This window comes from Myxocyprinus asiaticus, chromosome 48 (assembly GCF_019703515.2).
Source record: "Myxocyprinus asiaticus isolate MX2 ecotype Aquarium Trade chromosome 48, UBuf_Myxa_2, whole genome shotgun sequence".
NCBI lineage: Eukaryota > Metazoa > Chordata > Actinopteri > Cypriniformes > Catostomidae > Myxocyprinus > Myxocyprinus asiaticus.
Genome location: NC_059391.1, coordinates 19,823,687 through 19,850,904, shown reverse-complemented (window position 1 = coordinate 19,850,904; position 27,218 = coordinate 19,823,687). Strand labels below are relative to the sequence as shown.

At 41.7% G+C, this 27,218-nt stretch overlaps 1 protein-coding gene across 1 annotated transcript in view; it reads left to right on the top strand.

Annotated features, from left to right (window-relative positions):
• Nucleotides 1-27,218, top strand: part of LOC127437782 (SH3 and multiple ankyrin repeat domains protein 2-like) — a 46,629-nt gene that overhangs the window by 7,368 nt on the left and 12,043 nt on the right. The window contains exons 3-5 of the mRNA XM_051692957.1: nucleotides 25,921-26,056; nucleotides 26,408-26,488; nucleotides 27,195-27,203. Of these exons, the coding sequence (XP_051548917.1) occupies nucleotides 25,921-26,056; nucleotides 26,408-26,488; nucleotides 27,195-27,203 (226 nt within the window). The remainder of the gene's footprint in view (nucleotides 1-25,920; nucleotides 26,057-26,407; nucleotides 26,489-27,194; nucleotides 27,204-27,218) is intronic.

Below are 27,218 nucleotides of genomic sequence, written 5' to 3'. Positions count from 1 at the left end.
CTGCTGTGGCGACCCCTAATGGGAGCAGCCAAAAGAAGAAGAAGAAGAGAAGGACAGCATGGTAGTGTTCTTGGTCCTTGTTAAGGTTTTGCTCTGTTATGCTGTGGGAAAAATTTAAACACAGTCATGGATGTGACATGTAATGGCATGTTCAAATAAAATCTTGCAAAGAGTTTTTTTATTTTCTGTTTAGGCTGATTTTATCTTCTTTTACATAACTTTCCATGTAATGTTATTAATTTGATATTAATGTTCATTGACATTATTTGCATATGCGTTACATATCCATCACACATCATATCTAATTTAGCTGTAGATGTTTCAGCTTTCCAATTTGAGTTGTTTAGAAAAGCAGCATGGTTGTATTTTTGGTCCTTAAAAAGGTTTTGCTCTGTCATGCTGTGAGAAAAAATTAAACATGGCATAAAAAGAACCATTTTTGGTTATATAACTCTGAAGCTTGGAAACATTAAATATGATGGCCGGATGACGTGTTTGGTAATGGTTGGACATCTTTCCTAGTCTCTAATGCTCTTTCTACAGAACGTTCTCTGTGCACAGAGAGAACCAGCAGGGTGGAAGTCTGTGGACTGTAGGAGATGCCTTCAAGCGTCCTCGTGGCCTGATAACCATACAACCTGTCACCAAAACCTGTTCCTCACGCACTGTAAACAAAGTATAGAGCAGTGCATAGTGTTTGCTCATTTACACTAAATTTAAAGCTTCCTGCCTGAATTTCAGGCATTGTGATTTCCATTTTTAAGCAGTGTATGACCAGCAGATGTTCCTATTTATAATGCTTAAAAATAAATAAATTATATATATATATATATATATATATATATATATATATATATATATATATATAGTGATGTTGCTGACCTGCCTCATGCATGTATGTTATGGTCCAGGTCTCATGTTGTAACACAGAGCAACTGTCGCCTAGCAACAGCACCAGCACCAGCATTGTGTCTGAGTGCGGTGATGAAAGCGAGGCAGCAGTTTGATTTTTTTTTTTTTTTTTGGGGGGGGGGGTGCAGCACTGGGCCGCGTTTAAACAGTTCTTTTCCCATGTGTATTGATACAAAAATACACCTCTGTGATGGGTTCCAATACCTGAGTGTTCGACTATCAAGGGAGAATAGTTCTGTTACATTCTAGAAATTAGAAATCGGCTCTCATGATTAGTTTAGAGCTGGATTTAACTGCAGGATGACAGTTTCCTCTTGAGATTTTGTCTTGCTTCATTTTGGCCCTCCCAAGATTGTATTGAGAGTTTCTGCGCAGTGAGGTAATCTAGATAGGCTTGTTGTCAATGCCTGCAGGACAGATGGTAGAGAGACAATGGTAACACTTTACAATAAGTTTCCATTTTTTAACATTTGTTAACATGAACCAACAACTTTTACAGCATTTATTAATTTTAATTAATGTTAATTTCATATACTAATATATTTTTAAAATCAAAAGTTGTATTTGTTAACATTAGTTAATGTACTATGAACTAACATGAACTAACAATTAACAATTGTATTTTTTATTAACTAACATTAACAAAAATTATTTAATGCTCATGATACTTAATGCATTAACTAATGTTAATGAATGTGACCTTAGTGTAAAGTGTTACTGAGACAATGCAGTCTTCCCTTAGTACTGCACTGGTTCAATGGTGGTAAAACCATGGTACTGGTTGTGTACCTTATTCCTGTACAATGGTATTTAAATGGTACTGTTTGGTACTTCAAAAGAATATTGTGGTATTTAGTGTCCAAAAAAACAAACAAATAAACAAACATGGTATAACTGCACCATGGTATTTGTTTGGTTATGGGTCACTGACAAATATGCTTGCACAATAAGATACAAATGAAAAATCTTTTATATATCTAGTTTGAAACAGATGGCAAGTTTTTTCAAATGAAATATTTGTCTCCATGTTGGTTTCATAATTAAAAAAAGATAAATTATTTTTAGCATTTTCTAAAAAAAGAATTTACAATTTTAAAAGTAAAAGACATTAAAGTAAAAAAATTTTTTACAATTATTGTGAGTCTTTGCATCACAAATAGCAAGAGATTTTCTTAGGGTTACTTAATTTGACCTGAACAAAAGTTGCCTTTCCGTAAAATGTGGAAATCTTTTTTTTTTTTTTACTTTACACAGTCATGGGGGTTTAAAGGTGTCTACCTGCATGTTTGTTACACCACCTGTCTTTGACTTGAAGGACAAAAGTTTTTAAATATTAATAATTCTGTAGAACAAAATAGTTTCACTGCTTATTTTTTTAAAGAAAAAAAAATAGCAAAAGATTATTCCATTCTATTTATCGCAAGTTTTTTTTCTTCATGAATTTCAGCATTTGATACTTTTATAACACCCTCCCCCATAAAAAGAGATCTATAAGAGATCCAACTAACATTAAATACAATTAAAAAATTGCCAGTACCCTGCATCATCCCACCACTTAGTCCACCCCACGACTTCAGTCCTCAGCAACCGTTGGTGCTGTGGAAGCAAATTAAGAAAATCAAAGTGTAGGGTAGAGAATAGAAGGATCAGCAGGGTAGGGGGCAACAAACAAAAAAATACAAAACTTTAGGGTAAGGGGGCTCTAGACAAAGTGTCCGCCAACACGTTGTCAGAGCCGTTAATGTGACGTATGTCCAGTGCAGAAGGTGAGAAATAATTTAACCTCATCAAAAGCTCACTGACAGATGGACGTCCAAATGAACTCCATTTTAGCCTTGAGCAGGTCGGTCAAAGGGGCTACAACAGGGGCGGACTGGCCATCGGGAGAACCGGGACTTTTCCCGAAGGGCTGGCTGCGAAACAGGGCCGAATGGGCCACGATAAGCTGAAATGGGCTGCCGCATTATGAAGATTGGGCCACAAAACGGTGCCACGAGATGCAGAAAAGGACAGTGACACCCCCCAACCCCACAAGCAGTGCGACGCAAGTGCTGCTCCCAGGAGTCACTGAAAACAACAATGTCATTTAGATAAACTGTAATACCCTCCAAACCAAAAACAACCCTGTTCATTAACCTCTGAAATGTAGCAGGTGCATTCCGCAAACCAAAACTCGTAACGTTGTACGAAAATAATCCTGCTGAAGTAATAAAAGCAGAAATTTCTTGCGCACAAGATGTTATTGGAATTTGCCAGTAGCCCTTGAGCAAATCAAATTTGCTCACGAACTTTGCCGAACCAACCTGGCCGACAAAATCTTCTGTTCGGGGAAGTGGAAAAGAATCAGGCTTAGTCACCCTGTTAACCTTTCTGTAATCAGTACAAAGACAATAGGTACCATCAGATTTATTTACAAGCAAGTAGGTTGAGGCCCAGCTTAAGAATGAAAGTTTTGCGATATCATTATCAAGCATATACTGAATTTCAGCATCTAGATGCTTACGTTTCTCTGGGGAAACACGATAGAAAGGCTGGCGAATGGGCTCAGCATCCCCAACGTCAATATCGTGCTCCACCAAGTGGGTACGAGAAGGTATATCAGAAAATAAAGTACTGTAACGACAAAGCAGGCTCGTCAAATCTGCACAAGATACATTTAAATGAGCAAACACAACATCTAAATTCCTTAATTGTTTAGTCGACCAAGCAGCACAGCATCATCTGGAGGTGAAACTCCCTCACCCACATCACCACCTAAGGGAGTGGGTGACACCGTTTCAACTACCAGCATTGGTTTAGCATCAGTAGTTTACACATTCAGTAAATTAGAATGATGAAAATAGGGCTTTAACAAATTAACATGGCACAACTGAGTGGATTTTCTCAGATTAGGAGTAGCGATCAAATAGTTCAGTTCAGAGACCTTCTCAACTACAGTCAAAGGGCCAGTGAACTGAGCTTGAAACGGAGAACCACCTATAGGAAAAGAGCCAATACCTGATCACCAGGAGGAAACTGCCGATATTCAGCTCGACGATCAAAGACTTCATTATTCTCTGAGATAAAAGCAATTTTTGTTTTGCCATCTTACCTGCCTCATACAACCTACGCTTAAAGTCATTCACATAATTAAATAAATTTTGGGGGGGATATGGTCTCCATCCAATTGTCTCGCAAAACTGCTAAAGGACCATGAACAGTGTGTCCAAACACCAAATTGTTTGGGCTAAAACCCAAATCCATCTCCGTACAGTAAGCACGCAATAAAGACTTAAGTGTCTGGTGAAAAGCACCCTGGTTTTGAGCAAGATAGGCACTTGCTTTGTTGTGCTTAGTGTGCAATTGCTGCAACACCTGAGAAATCAAGTGAGAAGTAAAATTAGTGCCTTGGTCACTGTAGAATTTTTGGAATGCCAAAGACCGATATAAACTGGGTTAGAGCTTTCACCACAGATTTTGATGTAATGGTGCGGAGGGGATAAGCTGCCGGGTATCGTGTTGACGCACACATAACTGTAATCAAATAAATGCTGCCAGATTTTGATCGAGGCAGAGGACCCACACAAACAACAATCAGATGCTCAAATGGCTGACTAATAGCTGGAATAGGAAACAATGGAGCAGATTTAATTTTCTGGTTGGGCTTACCCAGCATTTGGCAAGTGTGACACGTTCTATTGTACACAGCAATATCTTTTTTCAATTTTGGCCACAAGAAATGGTGCAAAATTCAGACATAGGTTTTCCTTACACCTCAATGACTAGCAATGTCACCATGAGCAGTCTGCAGGACTAAAGGACAGAATTTAAGGGGAACTACCACCTGCGTAATGGGGTCACCTGCAAAACTGGCTCCATGAGGAATCCATTTTCTCATCAACATTCCATCCTTCAAAAAAAAGCCATGAGCAACATCTCTGATTTGGTCGAAAGGTAAAACATAATCAGACAGTTCTGTGAGGGTTGTACCTCAGAGGCAACACACCAACGATTGAACAGGGTGGTGAGCTCTCTGGCAAACTCAACGTGAGCTTCATTCACCCCTTTGGACAAAGTTCTTAACTTTTGGTGGTATGCTTCTGGTACAAGTTCATAAGCTTTTAGAACAGCGTCTTTAACCGTAGTGTAATTTTCACTCTCTGATACCAGCAAAGCAGAGTAAACCTCTTTGAGCCTTACCAGTAAGAACACATTGTAAAAGCAGTGTTTGCTCTTTACCAGGCCAACCTTTTGCATCAGCCACATGCTCAAACAATGTGAAAAATATATCAGGATCTCTTTCATTAAATTTTGGTAACAACTGTAAATTTCCGACGGTGTCGAATGAAGGATCACGCTGAGAAAAATCAGCAGGACTCTCATTAACAAGTTTACCTGCTCGAATCAAATCTAGACGGTATTTCTGAAGCTCAAAGTTACCTTGTTCACTTTGTTGCTTTACATGCTCTAACTCAAGCTGTAATAACAACAACTCTTTTTGCTACTCAAACGTTAAAGAGCGAGCCAAACTGCACAAAGGTGGCACTGAAGGTTGTTCACCCAGAAGAACTCCTTTATCAACTAAATTTGCTTTGAGAATCTCTTTAACTGTATCTTTTAAACATTTGTCACCTATTTCAATCTCATGAAGCTCAGCAATTTTCAGTAACTGATCTTTTGTACATGACTCGAGCAACGCTTCAGACGGTGAACAAATAATATCACAATACCAAGTTAGCCATATGAAAATTGAGCAAGTTATATTCAAACAGCAGATAAAATTATCATAAAGGCCAAAACAGGAGGAATTAAGTAAAGAACAAGGTTCCCCAATCCTACCTAGACACAAGACTTTACCCAAATCTTCATGCAGTTACTGGTGGGGGGTATTTATGCACTAAATCCTGCTGGCACAGTAAAAGCAACCAGCAAGCTGGTGACCATCCCGTGCCACAGATGTGCTCCCGAGACCACCGCTCTACCCACAGTCACCGCACAAAAATAACAAACAAATTACAATGAGCTGAACTTGTCCCAGAAGGGGATCAAGCCACTTAAGCCTAACAGGGACACAAACGGTAACAAAAAGGCAGCTAATGCAAACTCCCACAAACTCCCACACTGTTCGAACCAAAAGATCACTTACCTTTAACAGTGCGAAAAACAAATTACTTCAGCCTAGGCTAAAGATGAAGTCCAAACCGCTGCAGTCATCTCCCCAAAACAGAACAAACGAAGAATTTTCAAATAAAACTCCCACAAAATTTCAAATTAGGAGCAGAAAGTAAATGAGAAAATTCTTACCCAAACAATCCCAACCTGTGTCTCCCAAACAACGGTGGATTCAAATGTTCTTAACAATAGCGCAACAAACAAAGTTTGTAACCATTTGGCTGACAAAATCAGTGTGAGCAACCAACACCCACCAAATAGCCAATTACTACAAACTAACAAAAGTGCTTAAATTCAATTTACAATCACGGCAAAACAAAGGGATCATTCAGAATTTCCACAAAAATCGTGGACGAGTGCCCATTTGTCATGACCGGCTCGTAAGCCGTGACAAAGAGGGACACCACACATGGGTTAAATGCTCAATAAAAAGTAATTTATTAAAGAAATTTTTTTTACATAAAATGAATTATAACAGAAACAACAGAAACCAAAAAGAACACGTCTGAATGGGGAAGAGGAGAGTGAAGACTGGGTGAGAGCCGCTTAAATGCCATGCAGCATCCACTGACACAGGTGTATCACATCAGTATTGATGAACCAAACGACTCCATTCACCACCAATCCACCAATCTGCAACACAGAATACAAACACAAAAGAAAAACCAATACGGCCCAAAAAGACCCGTAACAATGGAGATGGGGAGGTGGAGGGATGCCGGAAGAATCATCATCGGAGCCATGGAAGCAGGCGCTTATATATCCTTGAAATATGATTGGCAGGCCTAGATGAACATGCTTCTCTTGAACTTACACTTGGAACTTTAAAAAATATATATATTAAAATGACTTTGAACTCTGAAATTGAAAACATTTTCATCATAGTAGAGTTGTATTATAATAAAAATTAAATAAAATTTGTAAATAAAACTTTGTCAGAACAAATCATCCATAACCATTTAAATAAAGCCTGTTGACAAATGAATACAAAGTAATATCAAAGTAATATCTTTTAATTTCAATTCAAGTAAATACAAGTTGCAGTTGCGTACAAGCCTTGTGTAACTTGTGTCAGGATATATAATCGTCATCCAGAAACACTATTTACAGCATATACTGTATATGCATTTAAAATTCAGAAAGCAGTCAGCCCTTCTATCTTTAATGAAAATTCTATATTCTCTCAATGAGTCACTCACAGTATCTTATGTTTAATCTCCTCTATAGAGGACTTGACCACAGAGGTCTTATCATGTAACCTCTCTTTAAGCATAAGCCAAGCTAAGCCAATAGCTCCACTGCTATCGTAGAGCAAAGCAGGCTAGAAAATGGATGAAGATCCTTGTAAATGAGTGTGTGTGTGTGTGTGTGTTGAGTACAGATCCCCTGTACTCTTCATAATTAGAACACTCAAGATAAAAGAGTGCCCTCCTTTCTGGAGAGGACAGAGAAGAAGGAGATTACATTTGGAGGGATGAAGTTTTATCTGGACTGGATGATCGCCCTCTGACACTCTCTGTAAATCTTTAAATCAGGCCAGAGATGCAGTGATTGCGAGCTCTCTAGTCCGTATTAGAGAGTGTGATGTTGGTGTGGGGTCATGTTCGGTAATGAGAGTGGATTTGAAATGCGGATTAAGATATGGGAGCCGTGTGCTCTAGTTGAGAGTGATTTTTAATAAGGATTTGCACTATATTGGTGACAATATCTGTATCAGCCAATATTAGTTTTTTTTTTCTTTTTTTTTTTTGGCATTGGTCTGATTATTGGATGTAGTTAATGCCAGGGATTATTTTTTCCAATTCAAACAGTAGTCTTATACTTTAATGTGAATTAAAAAAACAAAACAATTACCAAAACAGTATAGATTTATAATATTGGTCACCGTATTGGTTATCAGACAGAACATAAAAGTAAACAGTGGCTATCTCACCTGTTTCAGTGACATCACTTTCCCCCCGCAGGTGCCATATTTGTGACCATCAGCAGGAGGACACAATGGCGGTCAATGGAAAAACACCCGTAAAACAATATCAAGAAAAAAACTCAAAAAATGCTTTTGATCCATGCCAAGTCCCAGGAAAGGTGTGTACAAGTCTGAAGACAGCACAAATATTGCCAAATTTGACATTAGTTTGTTTTCTGGTCTGATTTAGTCACAAAATTACAAAACATCTGTGATGATTCCGTCTGTATGAATGTAAGAGCTGCTTTTAACTCATGAAGAATACACAGAAAGAGACCGAGGCATTTTAGTGTATTTGAATTATATGTTTACATTGTAGTCTGGTGGTATGAATTAAGTTTGTGCTTCGTAATCTTATGATGTGTTTATTAACTAACATTAGTATATACACATTAAATATATGCTATTTATTCACATTATATTGCTTTTTATTTATTACCATGTGTTATGACATACCTTTATACACTTATGAATAACGTTGTCCAAATTGATGATGTTATAAATATAATTGACAGATAACTGACATGTCTGAACAAATGAGCAAAGACCCACAAGTGTTTTATTATCTGCTTTCCCCCTACATCGTTGCTTGACTTTCGTGAAATGAAGTCATGTCACTTTAATGATGAAACATTATTGAAAGAAAAATTACATTTTGGCTCCGGTAATTAAACAGCAGTATCACCTTTTCAAGATTTATAAATAGAAACTAAAATTTCCATAGCACACTGAAGGAATATGGATTTTTGGCCGAACATTGCTATATTGGCCAAAATTGCTATATTGGTGGAATGTTTGTTTTCTCTAAATGTAGAATTATATTTTACTGCAATGCTTGTGTAATTAATAAATTTCTATATTCTGTAATATCAAGGGGTGATCCTATTGACAGCGATTCACATTGACTAAGCAACCAAAAGTCCTACATTTTCAATGAGCACGTTAATATAACCAGTCCTGCTAAACCCGCTCCGAGCGGGATTCGAACCAGCATGGGAGGTGGGCATGCTAACGAGGAGGCTAAAGGTTACAGCCTCTAGCGTCAATTGTTATTGCTCCTCTTGAGGTCAGGGGAGTGAGGTTTACACATACCGCACAGCTATCATGTACCAGCTGGCTCCTGTTACATTAACATGCACAATCTAACAACAATTATGCTTAATAAGATTGGGTAAACACCTTTAAATGGTTTTCCTTTTTCAGGTTAATGTCATAAATGGTTTTAGCATAAATTGATCTACACCAGTAGATTTTTGCTTATTACCTCAATTTCGTTCTGCATGTAAACGCCTTTACCAGTTTTTTTTACCGCAATATAGAATGTGTGCGATAGTTGCATGTATGTCTTTTTTCGTTTTGACAGCATGAGCAGAGAATAACCTGATCATTTCAAGTCTGATGTGAACATGGTTTCTTGTGTTGTCAGATTTGAGTTGTTTAGTTATCAAAATCAGAATGAGCTTTATTGCCAAGTATGCTTACACATACAAGGAATTTTTCTTGGTGACAGAAGATTCCAGTGCACAAATAATACAGCAACAAGACAAATAATAATAATAATAATAATAATAATATAATAATAAAAAAAGCCAATATAAAATACAAGTATATATTGAAATACACAATAAGACAATATATATATATATATATATATATATGTACAAATACAAATCTGTTATATACAGTGCAAGGGAATGCATCAGCGTATTGATATGCATGCAAATATACAAGTTGGAATTTTAGGGTGACATGAACAGCGGTGTCCGTAAGTGATGCGACAAAGTAGAGCAGATTTCAGCTTAATGCAAATGAACAGTGACAGAGTGACTTCCAATGGGGTGCAGACAGTGATCCAGTGTCTGAGTTGAGTACTACAGTTGAGTACTGTCGAATAGGAATGCCTACTAGCAACCACACAGCACTCTGCAACCTCCAGCGATTTAATCGCTGTCAGTGTGAATGTTACGACACAAGCTGTCTCTCTTATTTCTTAGTCTCTGCAGTATTAAGACATGTGATTTAAGAGGCATGTGATGTGTGTTTGCCTGAGCTGAAAGACATGCCAGGGCTCAACTATAAGGATGGCCCTCTATTCCAGGGCCCGTGTGAGAGTTTTTGGGCTAGTTGATGTAACCGTAGTTTACATCTTACATTCAATGATCATGTAAATGTGTTTTTATGTCTGGTAAACTTAAACATTTGGTTTCCTGTTCAAATTGAAGATTGTTGATGCAATATTGTGCTGATTTAAATATGTCACCAAAGTAAAGTAATCTAACAGACCACATGGATAAGCATAGTATATAGGATTGGACAATAAGGAATAGACAGGAAAGTAGGGGTGAAAAAGAGGCCTGGGATCAGGGCATGAAACAGGCCAGACTTGCACCCGGTTTATATTGCATGTGCACATACCACTGTGCCACAGCTACCAAAAGGGCACAGTTTCAGAAGACCTCATAATCATTTACTGATCTTCGTGTCAGTCTTATACACTATAACATTGTGTTGATGTTTTTGTGCTGGTCTGTAGATGGGTGGCTCCTGTTTTGTTTTTTTGTTTTTTTCATGGACTAAATAAAATAGTTGCAGTCTTCCCGCATGCAGGAAGTTCTGTTAGTAGTAGTTAGTAGTTAGTAGTAGTTAGACTAAAGACACTATGTCGAGATACCTGGAGGGGGTCTCCTAGTTCACTGAGTGGCATTATGTAACCATGAGGGTGAACATGGATAGACTGTTACATAATGGCTTTGTGAGCGAGTATATATACGAGTGTGTGTGCATGTCAAGTAAGTCCTTGCGTAAAAGAGTGTGTGTGGCACACATCTTTATTCTTCTGGAAGTGACCAGATGTGACACAAAATCATACTTTATGAAATATGGAGGTCCCTGTAGATTCTCTGTCACACACACACACACACACACACATGCTCACAAACCTAAGCTGGTTGAACAGCACACACACACACAAGAATCTCCAAGGCCCTTGAATAGAACAGCAAGAATAAGCCCAATTCGAACAGGAATGGTTTTCCCTGAGAAGGTTAGGTACATTTTTGTTTCACAGACATACTTTGTGATTTGATTTTAATCCCTTTTTAATTAAACATGTCTGTGTTTTTTTTTTCTCACATGACCTCTGTAAAATGTACAGAGAAATTAAAACACTATTTGGAAGGGATGCAGAACACCAAAGTATACTTTGATCTTAACTCAGGAGGAAATCTAATACTTTCCAGAGAGGAATGACTGTGATTGAAGTAAATTATTTATTACAGTGATCCCAATCCGTTCTAATCTACATGATATCACAAACTACTTCTGTTACTAATTGTAAGTCAAATGTTGTTTCGAAAAAGATTCCTGCTCGAATGGTGCTATAAACTCATTGTGTGGTGCATTAGGGGACTGTGGAGGAGATATGAAATACATGGTTATGAGTTCTTGTTTTTACGTGTGTGTTTATTGAGACAGTGTGACCAGAACGACCCTGAGCAGAACTGATATGATTAGCCAAATGGAAGGCTTATCGTTTTATGGTTTATTTCCTGTGTGCTGACTCTGTGCGGAGAGGATAACCGCCTGCTAATTTCAACAGATTTTAATCAAGTGTGGGATGCTCGTAACACACATCCATCAGTCAAGAATTGTGTGTTTGTGCATGTCGTGTTTGTCTGTTATTGCACTGCAAAATCACAAATGATTATAATAATGTCATTGTACATTGTAATAAGTAATTTACAACTGCACATTGGTGTTCTGTGTGTGTCTACAAGAAAGTGTATGTATAAAACATCACCTCCCAAAATCCTGTTTTGCATCCCAAGCTGTCTTCAACCTATTTACAGTTTCGTGACACATAGAGAGACTCGAACACATTTGAAGAAAAATTGAAAAATATCGTAGCTCAGTAGGTCCTTAAAATGCAAAATGGATGGCGATTTCTCTTTTGAAGCTCCAAAAATTTCAGACAGTCAGCATAAATGTCATCCACACGACACCAGCTGTTAAAATCTTCTAAAACTATACGATCGATTTTGGTGCAAAAAATATAAATATTTAAGTACTTTTTTTTAAACTCTAAATCATGCTTCCGGTCAGGAGCGGTACACGCCTGACGTTATCGCATTGGCATTTGAAACACGTGAGAACTGAGGCATGTGCGCCGCAGCGCTGTTTACAAGTGAGGAGGAGGAATGAGGTATAGTAGCTTGGTTGGTTTTGGTTTAGATCTGTATTTTTTTGTTTCTTTACTCACGGTGCGTTTGTGTGCTCATCCTGGATGTCTCAACCAAGTAAAGAACATGAGATTACGTCTGTATCATGGCAACGCGAATACATCACACGAGAGACCACGTGAACTCCACCCTCTCCTAAAGCTTACCTGAAGCGATGATTTAGGTTAAAAAGTACTAAAATATTGTTTTGTTTTGTTTTTTCGCACCAAAAGTGATCGTTTCCCTTTTGAAGACATTAAATTAACAGCTGGTGTCATATGGATTACGTTTATACTGACTGTCTGTGATTTTTGGTGCTGTTTGTCCATTTTTCGTTGAATGGGAAAGAGCAGTGTGGACATTCTTCAAATCCTTTCAAATGTTCTTTTATGTTCCAAGGAAGAAAGAAAGTGATACAGGTTTAGAATGAGGGCGAGTAAATGATGACAGAATATTCATATTAGGGTGAACTATTCCTTTCATGTCCTGAATCTTTAAAACCAAAATCAGGTCCCTGTTCTGATTGCTCTGCTTGGTAGTGTTTGGCTAATCTTATAACATAATAAGATTATCGAGATGAAGTGGCCATGGTGAGATTGTGCTGTTTTGTGAGCTTTATCTACATCTGGTCCCAGCACTACTAAAATGAGCCCAAATCTCATTACCAGCCTGTGACATGCTGAGAGACTGGAGGTCAGTGAGAAAGGTCAATGTGGCAGGGAGGAGGGCGAGGGGCCGGGTCGTGATGCTGCACACCCAGCCCCTAATCAGGCTAATCAAGCCCTCGAGAGGGATAAAGGCGACCGGAGGCGGCAGTCCGAGAGAGAGAGAGAGTTAACCTGCATGTGTTTATGTTTGTGTCTTTTTGTTTTATTAAAAGATTATCTATATTGTTAAGCCGGTTCTCACGTCCTCCTTTCCATTGAACTCTGTTACAGTCAAGTTATAAGATGTAATGTAGAGTTATATTGTATTCTGTTACCTTCTGGAATGCGCAGTATCCACAATGGGGAGAGATGTTGAACAGATCAAGCTGATTGACATTAAAGCTGTATTTTGAAATTAGCAGGCATTTATCCTCTCCGCACAGAGTCAGCACGCAGGAAATAAACCATAAAATGATAACAGACACGGCTCTCCATTTGGGTCCTTCACTCCCTATCCCACATTGACTACAACTTGCTTTAGTACAAGGGTGTCAAACATCCGGCCCACAGACCGGATCTGGCCCGCCAATGAGTCATCTCTGGCCTGCGGGATGATTTGCGGAAAAATAAATATGTTGTATGTGTTGTATGTAGTTATGTTATAGTTTGCATGATCAGTGGAATTTCTTTTAATTACGCAGGAAATTCAGTGCTCACAGAGTCTGAGGGTGACACAAGTTCCATGGCCATACGTTCCCACAGTGAAGTTTCTCTCACAGAAATAATGACAACATGGACAGGTCCAATGATAAATTTTAGATGTAATGTTGCATTGTTTCTGTCCCATTGAACTATTAATAATTTTAAGCAGGTTTCAGTTCCTTAGCGTTTATGTTCGGTTTCAGATGGTTTATTGAGATTAAATCTCCACCCAAAGAGCGAGCAGTTCTCTCTTTTTCTTGTAGGTGATTGCTTGATTCCCTTCAACTAATTGTGTGTGTATTTGTGATGTAACCTCTGGTTAATGAAATTAGTAAATTCCGTGTTTTTCCTTTTGTTCAGAGTAAAATTAGCACCCACCAACCCGCCAAATGTGGATATTTTATGCGCGGTGGTGGGTTATTTCTGTGGCGGGCGACTTATACAAATCTTGGAGTGACATGTGACAAAAAATGCTGTCAGACACAATGATGCCCGTTTGAAGAAACACACTAGGTTACATTTTGAAGAACAGACAAAAGAAAAAAGCCGTTGATGCATGACTCTGATTCGCTGTGTATTCAGAGGCGCTTTTCCACCCATAAGCGCAGCGCTTCACATAGAACACGCACATGCTGAGTGCTCACTGGTTCTGCTGTTTCAGTCATCTGAAAACAGTGTCATTCATGAGAACGCTGCAAATGATTTCAGACCATCTCAGGAGGTGCTCTAAGTTTAGTTTGCTTGATTTCCACGGAGCAGTTCGCGTTTACACGCATTGCGAATTCAACGTTGCTTAATTCCAAACATTTGTGGCTGAATACATAACCGTACAAACCAAATGACATGCAGCGGCATTAATGAATTGTCATGTGTGTCATAATTCACTACAGCTTCAGAATTGGTGTTTTATATACCTTTACCTTTAAAGTGGCTTGTGAAATTGGGCATTCACAGCCACTGTGGCTGGTGGGCAAAAACAAATTGTATCTTTTTACCCCAGTATTAGCTATGAAAACAGCATCTTTCTATTTTCCTGCCCCAGTTTTCCTTTGCTCCACCGCTGAACTACCAGCGTCACTAAATAAATGATATTTTACCCAAGTTATGAGATTGCAGTCTGAATTGAATGTTGTGACATAAATAAGCAGGCACCGTGAAATAACACCAAAACAGCACTACTTTCAATTGCGTTGTGTTCGCTGGCTGTATTCAACAACAAACACAGTGACTGGTTTAGTCCGATTCATGACTAAATGACTCTTATGAGCCGGTACTTTTAAAACAGTGATTCACGAGTTCTCGTTTTGAATCAATTTGACGAATCCTTCAGTGAATTAACTTACTGAATTACTCGGAGGGGCTGAGTGAATATGTGTACATATATGTGAATATAATTTATAAAAATAAACTTCAGACCCCAAGCAATGTCACTTGGTCCAATCAGGCCCTCGAAATGAGTTTGATACCCCTGCTTTAATACTTATGTTCAGCAAATTTTATTCAGTTAGAACAATGGCAATCCCTCTCACACACACATACACATATTCACTAGCACAAACACACATGATGGAATAAAAGGAGTAACTCAGTTCTCTTCGTCATGAAGACAACTTCGGCTCTCTCAGCTGTTTCCTAGGTTACGCAAGCTTATTCACATAACCTTTTCTTCAGTAAAAGGCAATTCCAAACCTGTGCCCCTCTCATTTCTCTCTGCTGATCTGTTTCATAGTGGTGTTTTATCATTTTGCTTAAGAAATGGCTTTTATTAGACAATTCTTGTCAAAGTGTCTGATCTATTAAAGGAATTTTCCAGGTTCAATACAAATTAAACTCAGTTGACAGCGTTTGTGACATAATGTTGATTTCCATAAAAAATTATTTTGAATTATAGTATAGAATAATTACAGTAAGGCACTTGTGATAGAGGTGAATGGGACCAGTCGCATAAATGCAAAAATACAAACGTATATCCACAAGACGTAAACATAATATGTGTTAACGTCATGGTTACTTTCGTAACCTCCGTTTCCTGTTGGAGGGAACAAGACGTTGTGTCGATGTAGTGACACTAGGGGTCACTCTTGGGAGCCCCAAACACCTCTGATCTTTTTTTTAAAAGGCCAATGAGAATTGGCGAGTGGAATTTGCATGCCACTCCCCCGGACATACGGGTATAAAAGGAGCTGGTATGCAACCACTCATTCAGGTTTTGTGCTGAGGAGCCAAATAAGGTCCCGGCCATTTCAGCAGGTAGTTCAGCGTTAGGGCAAGAGGGACACAACGTCTCATTCCCTCCATCAGGGAATGGAGGTTACGAAAGTAACCATGACGTTCCCTATCTGTCACTCACTCAACGTTGTGTCGATGTAGTGACACTAGGGGTCCCTATACAAAACGCCACAACTAACTGAACGGTGTTACGTGAAGTGGTGGTGTGTGACGGGCAGACTGCTGTGTGCAGTAGCCCGTGTACCAGGCCATCACGTAACCTCCCCCAATGCTCTTTATGAGCGTCGAACAGTCCTTCAGGAACAAGTCAACTGCCCAACGAATAGGTGGACAGGCTAGCCCAGCCGAGGCTTCTTTTCCTTCTCTTTTTCTCCCCAAAAAGAGTGGAATTTGTTAACTGACTGGGAGCCCTAAGTGTCTATGTCGGGGGGTTGTCACTCCCAAGGGGAAGACACAGCGGAGATCACACCCCGCCCAAAATCGACAGGGAGACGATTTTGCAGAAAATATCACATGGGGTTGCCTTCGGGGAACCATCACATGCGGAGCACCTACCTCAGTGCAGGGCCTCATTAGCGCAATTACTGAGCTGGCAGCGAGTTTCTCCGCAAACTCGACTGCCACAGGGCTAAGGAGGAAAGTCATCCAGGGATCACAGTCTGTGAACACTACTGGGAGTCAAGAGTGCACGTCTTCCCCTCAAGGAAGGGGAAAGGTGCTATGCACAAGCGGTACGCCCGGCCAGTTGTCCCGGATCTTACCTGCTCATGCCTGCCACTACTCAGGACAAGACCAGCTCAACCCGGAGATTGAAGAACCTCGCAAAGGTGTTGGGTGCTGCCCAGCCCGCTGCTCTGCAGATGTCTGCCAAAGAGGCGCCACTGGCCAGGGCCCAGGAGGCTGCCACACGTCTTCGCATCGGGAAGAACACCACTTAGCGAACAGACACCACTTCAAGGCATTCAGGCGCCTCGTAGAGGGAGCCCTAGCCTGAGTGATCATGTCTACCACCGCGGGCGGTAGGCCACTTAAGTCCTCCGCATCCCGTCCAAGGGCCAGACATGGAGATTCCAGAGGTCTGGTCGTGGGTGCCAGATGGTGCCCCGTCCCTGAGAAAGAAGGTCCTTCCTCAGGGGAATTCGCCATGGGGGGGGCTGTTGCGAGAAGCGTGATATCCGAGAACCATGTCTGGGTGGGCCAGTAGGGTGCTACTAGGATGACCTGCTCCCCGTCCTCCCTGACCTTGCACAGGGTCTGTGCAAGTAGGCTCACTGGGGGAAACGCATACTTGCGTAGTCCAGGGGGCCAGCTGTGTGACAATGCTTCTATACCGAGAGGTGCCTCAGTCAGGGCATACCAAAGTGGGCAGTGGGAGGATTCCCGGGAAGCAAACAGATCTACCTGTGCTCGACCGAATCGACTCCAAATCAGCTGGACCACCTGAGGATGGAGTCTCCACTCTCCCCTGAGGGTAACCTGACGTGACAGCACGTCTGCTGCAGTGTTGAGGTCGCCCGTGATGTGAGTGGCTCGTAGCGACTTGAGGTGCTGCTGACTCCAGAGGAGGAGACGGCAGGCGAGTTGTGACATGCAGTGGGAGCGAAGACCGCCTTGGCGGTTGATGTATGCTATCATCGCTGTGTTGTCTGTCCGGACCAACACGTGCTTGCCCTGGATCAACGGCCGAAACCTCCGCAGGGCGAGCAGTACTGCCAACAACTCCAGGCAGTTGATGTGCCAACACAGCCGCAGGCCAGTCCAAGACCAGCGGCTGTGTGCCCATTTCATACGGCGCCCCAGCCCATCTTGGAGGCGTCTGTTGTAACCATGACGTGCCTGGAGACCTGCTCTAGGGGAATTCCTGCCTGTAGAAATGCCAGGTCGATCCAAAGGCTGAAGAGGCGGCGACAGACCAGCGTGATGATCACGCGATGTGTCCCGTGGCGCCATGCCCATCTCAGGATTCGAGTCCGAAGCCAGTGCTGAAGCGGTCTCATATGCATCAACCCGAGTGGTGTGGCCAACGCTGAGGATGCCATATGCCCCAGGAGCCTCTGAAAGTGTTTTAGTGGAACCGCTGTTCTCTGTCTGAACGCCTTCAGACAGTTCAGCACCGACTGTGCATGCTTGTTCGTGAGGCGCGCTGTCATCATTTCTCGGTTTCCAACTCCAAACCGAGAAAAGAGATGTTCTGAACCGGGGAGAGCTTGCTCTTTTCCCAGTTGACCCAAAGCCACAGTCGGCTGAGGTACCGAAGCACGCGGCCCCTGTGTGCGCACAGTGACTCTCGAGAGTGAGCTAGGATCAGCCAGTCGTCGAGATAGTTGAGGATGTGGATGCCCACTTCCCTTAGCGGGGCAAGGGCTGCCTCTGCGACCTTCGTGAAGACGTTAGGGGACAAGGACAGGCCGAAGGGGAGGACCTTGTACTGGTACGCCTGGTCTTTGAAGGCAAACCGCAGGAAGGGTGTGTCGAGGTAAGACCGAGATGTGGAAGTACGCGTCCTTTAGGTCTACCGCCGCGAACCAATCTTGATGCCAGACGCTTGCTAAAATGCACTTTTGCATCAGCATCTTAAACGGGAGTCTGTGCAAAGCCCGGTTCAGTACTCGCAGGTCCAGGATTGGTCGCAACCCACCGCCTTTCTTTGGTATGATGAAGTAAGGGCTGTAGAACCCTTTCTTCACCTCGACTGGAGGGACAGGCTCTATCACGCCCTTGCGCAGAAGGGTAGTGATCCCCGCATGCAAGGTAGTGGCGTTCTCGCCCTTCACACGGCGAGCGCCTGGCGAACTGAATCACGTAGCCTAATCGGATGGTCCGGGACAGCCATCGCGACGGGTTGGAAAGCGCGAGCCACGCACCCAAACTCTGGGCGAGGGGGACCAAGGGAATGATCACGTCGGATGTACCGGCGGGTGGGGCCTCGCGGCGGGACGGAGTTCAAGGTGCCACGTCAAGGGGATTCAAGCCCCGTGGCCATGCTGAGTCCAGGGACATCGAAGCACTTACCTGGCTCCTGCCTCCCACCATAAGATTGGCTGAGGGGGGGGGAGGAACCTCGTCCCCATAGTCCACCGGAACCAACCCTGTGTGGGCATGTTTGTGCCACAGCTGGGCGCACAGGGGCAGGGGGTCCGCCGCTGGAGCGTCATACCTGCAAAAGCGAGACGGTGGACGGTGGTCATGACGACGGGCGTGCGCACCGGACCTGTGACCCAGGAAACGACCAAACCACTCTTTTGTCAAACTTCTGGGTACCGCAGCCTCTGGGGCGTGCAGCGACAAAAGATTCTCCTCTCGGCCCTCCAATGGGGGATGGAGTGGTCTGTTCACCAACTCTAGAGAAGTGGGTCTCCTCGCCCCTGGGTCGCCCGTCTCGGGGGCGTTTCGAAGCCTTTCTCAGGTTCTTAGCAGCCGGACACGAGACGGGCGGCGTCTGTTTCCTGCAGAGGGCTCCACGCCTGAGCCAGGCCACAGGAGTGGGCTGCGGCGGAGCCGGTGTTATTGCTGTTGCAGGATGACACCCTTGGCGACAAGTAGACGGGTGTGGGGTCTTAAGCCGCGCCGGGGCAGGATATGTTGTAAGGCCTCTGTCTGCTTTTTCACCGTCGAAAACTGCTGGGCAAAGTCCTCAACAGTGTCACCAAACAGGCCAACCTGGGAAATGGGGGCATTAAGGAACCGTGCTTTGTCCGCCTCTCCAATCTCGACCAAGTTGAACCAAAGGTGGCATTGCTGGACCACCAGGGTGGACACCGCCTGCCCGAGAGACCGCGCCGTGACCTTCGTCGCCTGGAGAGCGAGTTCGGTCGCCGAGCGCAGTTCCTGCATCAATCCCGGGACAGAACTACCCTCGTGCAGTTCTTTTAGCGCCTTGGCTTGGTGTACTTGCAGGAGAGCCATGGCGTGCAGGGCGGATGCGGCTTGTCCAGCGGCACCGTAGGCCTTAGCCGTCAGGGACGACATAAACCTACAGGCCCTGGACAGGAGTTTCGGGCGCCCGTGCCAGGTGGCGGCACTCTGCAGACATAAGTGCACCACGAGCGCCTTATCCACCTGGGGGATCACCGAATACCCCCTGACTGTTCCGACATCGAGGGTAGCGAGAGCGGGGGAGCTGAAAGATTGGGACCGGGCAGTAAAAGGTCCTTCCCACGATATTGTCAGCTCTTCATGCACTTCCGGGAAGAAAGGAACGGGGGCGGGGCGTGGCCATGGGCAGCGCCCTGAGCCCAGGAACCATCGTTGAGCCGCGAGGGTTCAGGGGGGAGTGGAGGGTCCCACTTTAGCCTGACGCTCGCGGCCGCCCGGGAAAGCATGTCCTTCATTTCTGTATCGGCCTGGGCAACCATCCCCGAAGGGGGAAGCCCAGTCAAAGCCTCCGTGTCCAACTGGACGAACCCGCTCTCTGATGCTGTGTTCGATAACTCATCCACTTCCCGGGTTCTGAACGAGGAGTCGAACTCGCCCTGAGACGAGCCGGCGATCTCGTCCGAGCACGCGATCGGTGCAAGCAAGCATGCTGGGGAATGGGAGGTCCGTGGGGGGATACCTGGCAGAGGTGGTCCCATTGAGGTCCCCAAATTGCCCCCAGTGCTAACCGACACGGCCTCAAACCCGTAGGTAGAAGGACCGGTGCATGGAGCCGCTGGGGTTGCTTGCTTTCTTACGAATGCAAGCCATGACCACAATGTTGCCATGGTCATGTTCTCGCAATGAGGATATGATCCATCCACGAACGATGTCTCCACGTGGGCAGTGCCCAGACATGTAAGACAGCAATTGTGGCTGTTGGAAGCGGAGAGATAACGACTGCAACCAGGAATAACACACAAACGGAATGGTATCTTTAAAAATACACGTCTTTAAAAAGACATTCCATGTGTGCCGCTCTTTTAGAAAGAAAATATACTCTATTAGAATATACTCTTTTAATATGTTCTGCCGAAGCGCCCAGGGGCGTTCTCTGCAAACCACAGATGCAGAGGGGGAGAAGCCGCTGAAATGCGCCGTAAAATCCAGCAGAGAGAGGTGAATGAACTCGGCGGATGAATTCAGCTCAATGAATAGAACTGCTCGGCTCTGAAGAGAAAATCTGAATGAGTGGTTGCATACCAGCTCCTTTTATACCCGTATGCCTGGGGGAGTGGCATGCACATTCCACTCGCCAATTTTCATTGGCCTTTTAAAAAAAAGATCAGAGGTGTTTGGGGCTTCCAAGAGTGACCCCTAGTGTCACTACATCAACACAACATCGAGTGAGTGACAGATAGGGAACATGATTTTAGTGTGATACAGTCAGGGATTTACCAGCATTACGGTGGTTACCAGATTACAGGGTTATCAGCGTTACGTCGTCATGACAACAACGTTGCAATATTGGAAGTAACTTTACACAGAAAAGGTTAGTAAGTGATTTTATCACACTTAAATCATGTTAACATGTATAATGTTTAAGTCTTGTGGCTATAATTTTAAGACAGAGTGTATTTTAATGTTAATGAACTGGTCCCATTCACTTCCATTAATAAATGCTTTATAGTAACCAAGATTTTTGTTGTTTTTTTTAAATAAATGAGGGACCAGTCAAAATAATTTTTTTGTGATAATCATCATTATGCCGCAAATGCTGTTCACTAAGCTTTGTACTGGAACATTCCTTTAACAAATTGCTCATACTGTAGGTTAGGGATTTGAACACACCCCTGAGTATTGAAGTTCAGCTCGTAATTTGTCCTGTATCGTCTGTGCTGCAGACATGAAAGATACCTCAAATCCTATGGCTTGTTGTGGAGAAGTATGCTACTACTATTCCAAGTGATCTGACTTACAATTTTAACCTGGCAGACGATAAATGGGTGGGACATGTATCTAGGGACCAGAATATCATAGTGTTAGCGGTGGGCTCTTTGAACTTGGTCCAATAAGCAATCCCCCAGAACACTGTAGCAACTGCATAGCATCTGTCTGAAAACCTCTTACACACTGCCTTCACTGGGCGTGTCCGTTGACTCGACGCAACGGCTTGAGGCTGTCTACACTGGACACGTCGACACGAATGTTCTAAACCGTTTATTTGCATTTGTTGGCAGTAGTAGCACTAGAGCGTGAAGTGCAAAATGGAACGGATGCTTCCAGTGTAGACAGCAGGCTTATGGGTTCTGCTGCTTTTGACGCAACGTGACGCTCCGCTTACGTCCGATGTAGACAGGGTGTTAGAACGCCATAGAAACACCCTGGCATTGTGGCAGTGAGATTTGCATGGGCAAGCACCCCTGAAGTTTATTTATAAGTGTATAAATTTAGTTTTGTTTGCAATCTTACAACATTCTGTGTTAATATACATACATATATATATGAAATATTATTCATCTGCCTTGTGTTTTAAGCTCACAACACAACTTTAATAATATATATATATATATTATTAAAGTTGTGTTGTGAGCTTAAAACACAAGGCAGATGAATAATGTTTCAAAGCCTCTTCAAATAGTGATGGGAGTTTTTGTTCCACTTTCGTGCAGCATGGGCAAAATAAATATGCATGTAAATATATAATACAAGTAATTTCTCCCGCAGAGTATGTAATTTTAAATGAGTGCGGTTGGAGTCATTGGACTTTATACCTCTGTTGAAAAGAGAAGAGGAAAAAAATATCTAGTGATGAATGTTGCCCATATATCAGTGGTTATCACCACTGGCAAATCGTTTCTGCTTTAGCTGAATGCGATTGAGTTCGGCAGTAACGGCTCTGTGGCAGATTTAATATGCCACTTATACATATAAACAGTAAGATTTACAGCTCACTTATGCTATTGCAATGACGGTCCTCCATGGAATTGTGGCCATTTAAGGAATATATGGGGAAAATTCTAAAAGATGAAAACATACTGTGGACTAAATGATGGCTTTGTGCATAAGATATTGTTTGTATGGTGTCAGTAGGGCAATAGAGAAATGAATGAGGTTTTTTACAGCAGGTCTCTTATAAATTATATTGTGTAACTTTTGTTGATGCTTGTTTTGTAGTATTAGCAATTGCACAGGAATCAGTTTATCACTTTTTAGGTGGTTGAATGCTTGAGACCAATTTATTCCACTATGATTTAGTATACAGAAGTTAAAGACCTCATTAAATCAAAATGTGGCTTTTAGTCCATGTCTTTAAGCTTCAAGGCCTTCAGTATGCTAATGTACTCCTAAATGTTGTCAAGACAGCAGTATACAGTGTGTGTGTATATACATACATATATATATATATATATATATATATATATATATATATATATATATATATATATATATATATATATATAAAGTTGAAGTCAAAAGTTTATATACACTTCAGTTTACATACACTGAAGTCATTAAAACTAATTTTTTTAACCACTCCACAGATTTCATATTAGCAAACTGTAGTTTTGGCAAGTCATTTAGGACATCTACTTTGTGCATGACACAAGTAATTTTTCCAACAATTGTTTACAGACAGATTGTTTCACTTTTAATTGACTATATCACAATTCCAGTGGGTCAGAAATGTACATACACTAAGTTAACTGTGCCTTTATGCAGCTTGGAAAATTCCAGAAAATTATGTCATGCCTTTAGGCAATTAGCCAATTAGCTTCTGATTGGCTAATTGGAGTCAATTGGAGGTGTACCTGTGGATGTATTTTAAGGCCTACCTTCAAACTCAGTGCCTCTTTGCTTGACATCATGGGATAATCACAAGAAATTAGCCAAGACCTCAGGAAAAAAATTGTGGATCTCCACAATTCTGGTTCATCATTGGGAGCAATTTCCAAACACCTGAAGGTACCATGTTCATCTGTACAAACAATAGTACGCAAGTATAAACACCATGCGACCACACAGCCATCATACCACTCAGGAAGGAGACACATTCTGTCTCCTAGAGATGAACGTGGTTTGGTGCGAAAAGTGCAAATCAATCCCAGAACAACAGCAAAGGAACTTGTGAAGATGCTGGAGGAAACAGGTAGACAAGTATTTATATCCGCAGTAAAATGAGTCTTATATCGACATAACCTGAAAGGCTGCTCAGCAAGGAAGAAGCCACTGCTCCAAAACCAGCATAAAAAAGCCAGAATACAGTTTGCAAGTGCACATGGGGACAAAGATCTTACTTTTTGGAGAAATGTCCTCTGGTCTGATGAAACAAAAATTGAACTGTTTGGCCATAATGACCATCGTTATGTTTGGAGGAAAAAGGGTGAGGCTTGCAAGCTGAAGAACACCATCCCAACCGTGAAGCATGGGGGTGGCAGCATCATGTTGTGGGGGTGCTTTGGTGCAGGATGGACTGGTGCACTTCACAAAATAGATGGCCTCATGAGGAAGGGAAATTATGTGGATATATTGAAGCAACATCTCAAGACATCAGCCAGGAAATTAAAGACCTGTCAGAAATGTGTCTTCCAAATGGACAATGACCCCAAGCATTCCTCCAAAGTTGTGGCAAAATGGCTTAAGGACAGCAAAGTCAAGGTATTGGAGTGGCCATCACAAAGCCCTGACCTCAATATGATAGAAAATTTGTGGGCAGAACTGAAAAAGCGTGTGCGAGCAAGGAGGCCTACAAACCTGACTCAGTTACACCAGTTCTGTCTGGAGGAATGGGCCACAATTCCAGCAACTTATTGTGAGAAGGTTGTGGAAGGCTATCCAAAACGTTTGACCCAAGTTAAACAATTTAAAGGCAATGCTACCAAATACTAACTAAGTGTATGTAAACTTCTGGGAATGTGATGAAAGAAATAAAAGCTGAAATAAATCATTCTCTCTACTATTATTCTGACATTTCACATTCTTAAAATAAAGTAGTAATCCTAACTGACCTAAGACAGGCAATGTTTTCTACGATTAAATGTCAGGACTTTTGAAAAACTGATTTTAAATGTATTTGGCTAAGGTGTATGTAAAATTGTGTATATATATATATATATATATATATATATACTGTTTCACATACTATTTTTCAAGAAATAGTACGTAGCATGCAGTATATATCGAGGTGGGCAATGTTGTTTGGTATAGGGGCCACATCGGGCTTTAAGTAGTACATGGGAGGCCACATTGTATTCCTTTTGAGATACAAGTTGTGTACTCATTCTAATGCATTATGCACAATTTTCCGAAGTGTATATATGACTGATTGGACTATTCTGCAATTGCCTGAAATGTTGTTCAACAAAGGTAGGTACTTTTCTAGCAGGCATTAGAAAATTTTGATAAAGGATGAGTAAAATTATTACTTGTTTATTTTACCATCTATTTACCATTTATTATTCAAATTAACACACTCTCTTCATCAGGGGTCGGTATTATTAAATATAAAAGAATGATAGAAAATGATGAAAAGCTTCTTTTAATGCAAAGCGGACCCCTTTACTTATTTTATACTCATTTACGAGCTAAGTGGGTCATGATGTGGGCCTCTTCAAAGGTTTGTCCACCAATTGTTTGACTTTCTATTTAGCAAACAACTGAAGAAAACAGACTGCGTGACTGTGATGAATGATTACTGCAAGAGTTAGATTTGCTTACAGGTGCGAGGGGCTTCAGCATTTCTAAATTATATTAATAAAATACCTGTCCCTCATTTGCTTGCTTTTTTGCGTGTCAATGATTACTTCTCCGCGCACCAATGATGGCGAGATCTCTGTTTGGAATTTATTAAAGTTCACCACTGTGTAGGATCTGGCCTGCGGGCCTTAGTTTGCCCATGCCTGGTATATACTGTGCAGTATGTTGGACTCTAATATTCCATTCCGAACATAGCTATGGTGTTTTAAACTAAACGTATTTGGCTATTTAAGAAAAAGAACAAGACTTTTGATATGTCCCGCCCCAACTTCCTATTTCAATAGGAAAATTGTGTTTGTCAGACCACTTCATTGGCTCTTTATACACCAAAATACAGGAAATTAACTATGTGCCATTTTGTGTCAACATTGCATTTTACTATTTATTCCTTTGTGAATTTCTGTACATTCCTGTAAGGCTGGCAAAGATTTGTTTTGTTCATTTATAATACACTGTTAATGTCTAATTGGTCCTCTTTTCATAGGTGAACCAAGACAATGTTGTCAAAGTTGGCCACAAACAAGTGGTCAACATGATTCGTCATGGCGGCAACCATTTAATCATCAAAGTGGTGACAGTCAGTCGAAATCTGGATCCAGATGACACAGCTCGAAAGAAAGGTAAACTGATTTCTTGACTAATGCTCTCAGTTAAGGAATATTTTTACTATTATGTACGAAAGTGAAACTAATACTGACGCAACTCTTCATGTTCTAACCATTGCTTTTCCATAATGCCAATATTGGTTATACTAATCGCTGATTTTACTAACACTACTAATATGTGTTTTTAAGTGTTTTCCAATTCTCTCTTCCTCCCTCATTCATTATTCAAGTTGAGAATTGCTTTAATTCAGGCAAACCCTGAATGCATGGAGTTGTTGTTGTATACAGAGCCTCCCCATGGGAGAAACAGCCCATGGCAAAGCATCTACTGTACCTGCTATATATTTTTTTGGTTTGTTACTATAGCCCCACCACCTCCACGGAGGGCTCCCTCCACAGCCTTGTCCATGCGTTCAAAATCTATGACCTCAGAGCTAGAAGACCTAGGTAAGCCATTATCACAACAAGCAAATGCAAATACCACATCTCATCCAATGTCTTGTGTCACTTAATACATATTAGCAAGATAAGGAGCTGTTCACACAGGACATGTTCTTGCATTCCATCTGCACTGATTTTTTTTTTTTTTGTGTGTTTCTTTTTTTTTTTTTTTTTGTCTATGTAAACATGCATTAGATGGATATCTTAGGCCATTGCATCATGTCTCGTTATTCATCCTGTATGAGTGCCATGTTAAGATGTGGCATCAATTTAAAAAACAGTTCAACTAATAATAAATAGGGCAACCTATTTGACCTATTTAAAACCATTCCATTGTGCCCCGTCTAGATGTTTTTAAACTCAAAAACACATCCTGTGCGTTTGTTCATTTTGAAATTGTGTTGCTATTTAAACATATGCTAAACTGACATCTTTTAAAGTTGGGTCTTGTCTTGCTTTACAGCGTCTCATGCCATGAGCGCAGGGTTTTTAAGAAACAGTATGAAGCTAAAAACGTGTCTCGAGACTCCTGCATTCTGTTCCATTTATTGCGCTGCATGTAGCTTTTTTCAATGCAAGAACTCATTCTGTGCGAACGGCTTTATAAATGCACTTTTAACTTGGGTCACTTTTTTGTTGTTGTTCTACAGACACCGTTCATTATAAAATGAACTTTGATGTTGTTTTGTTTTCCTGCATGCTGTCCCAAAAGTGGATAAAGGTATGAAGTTCTTAA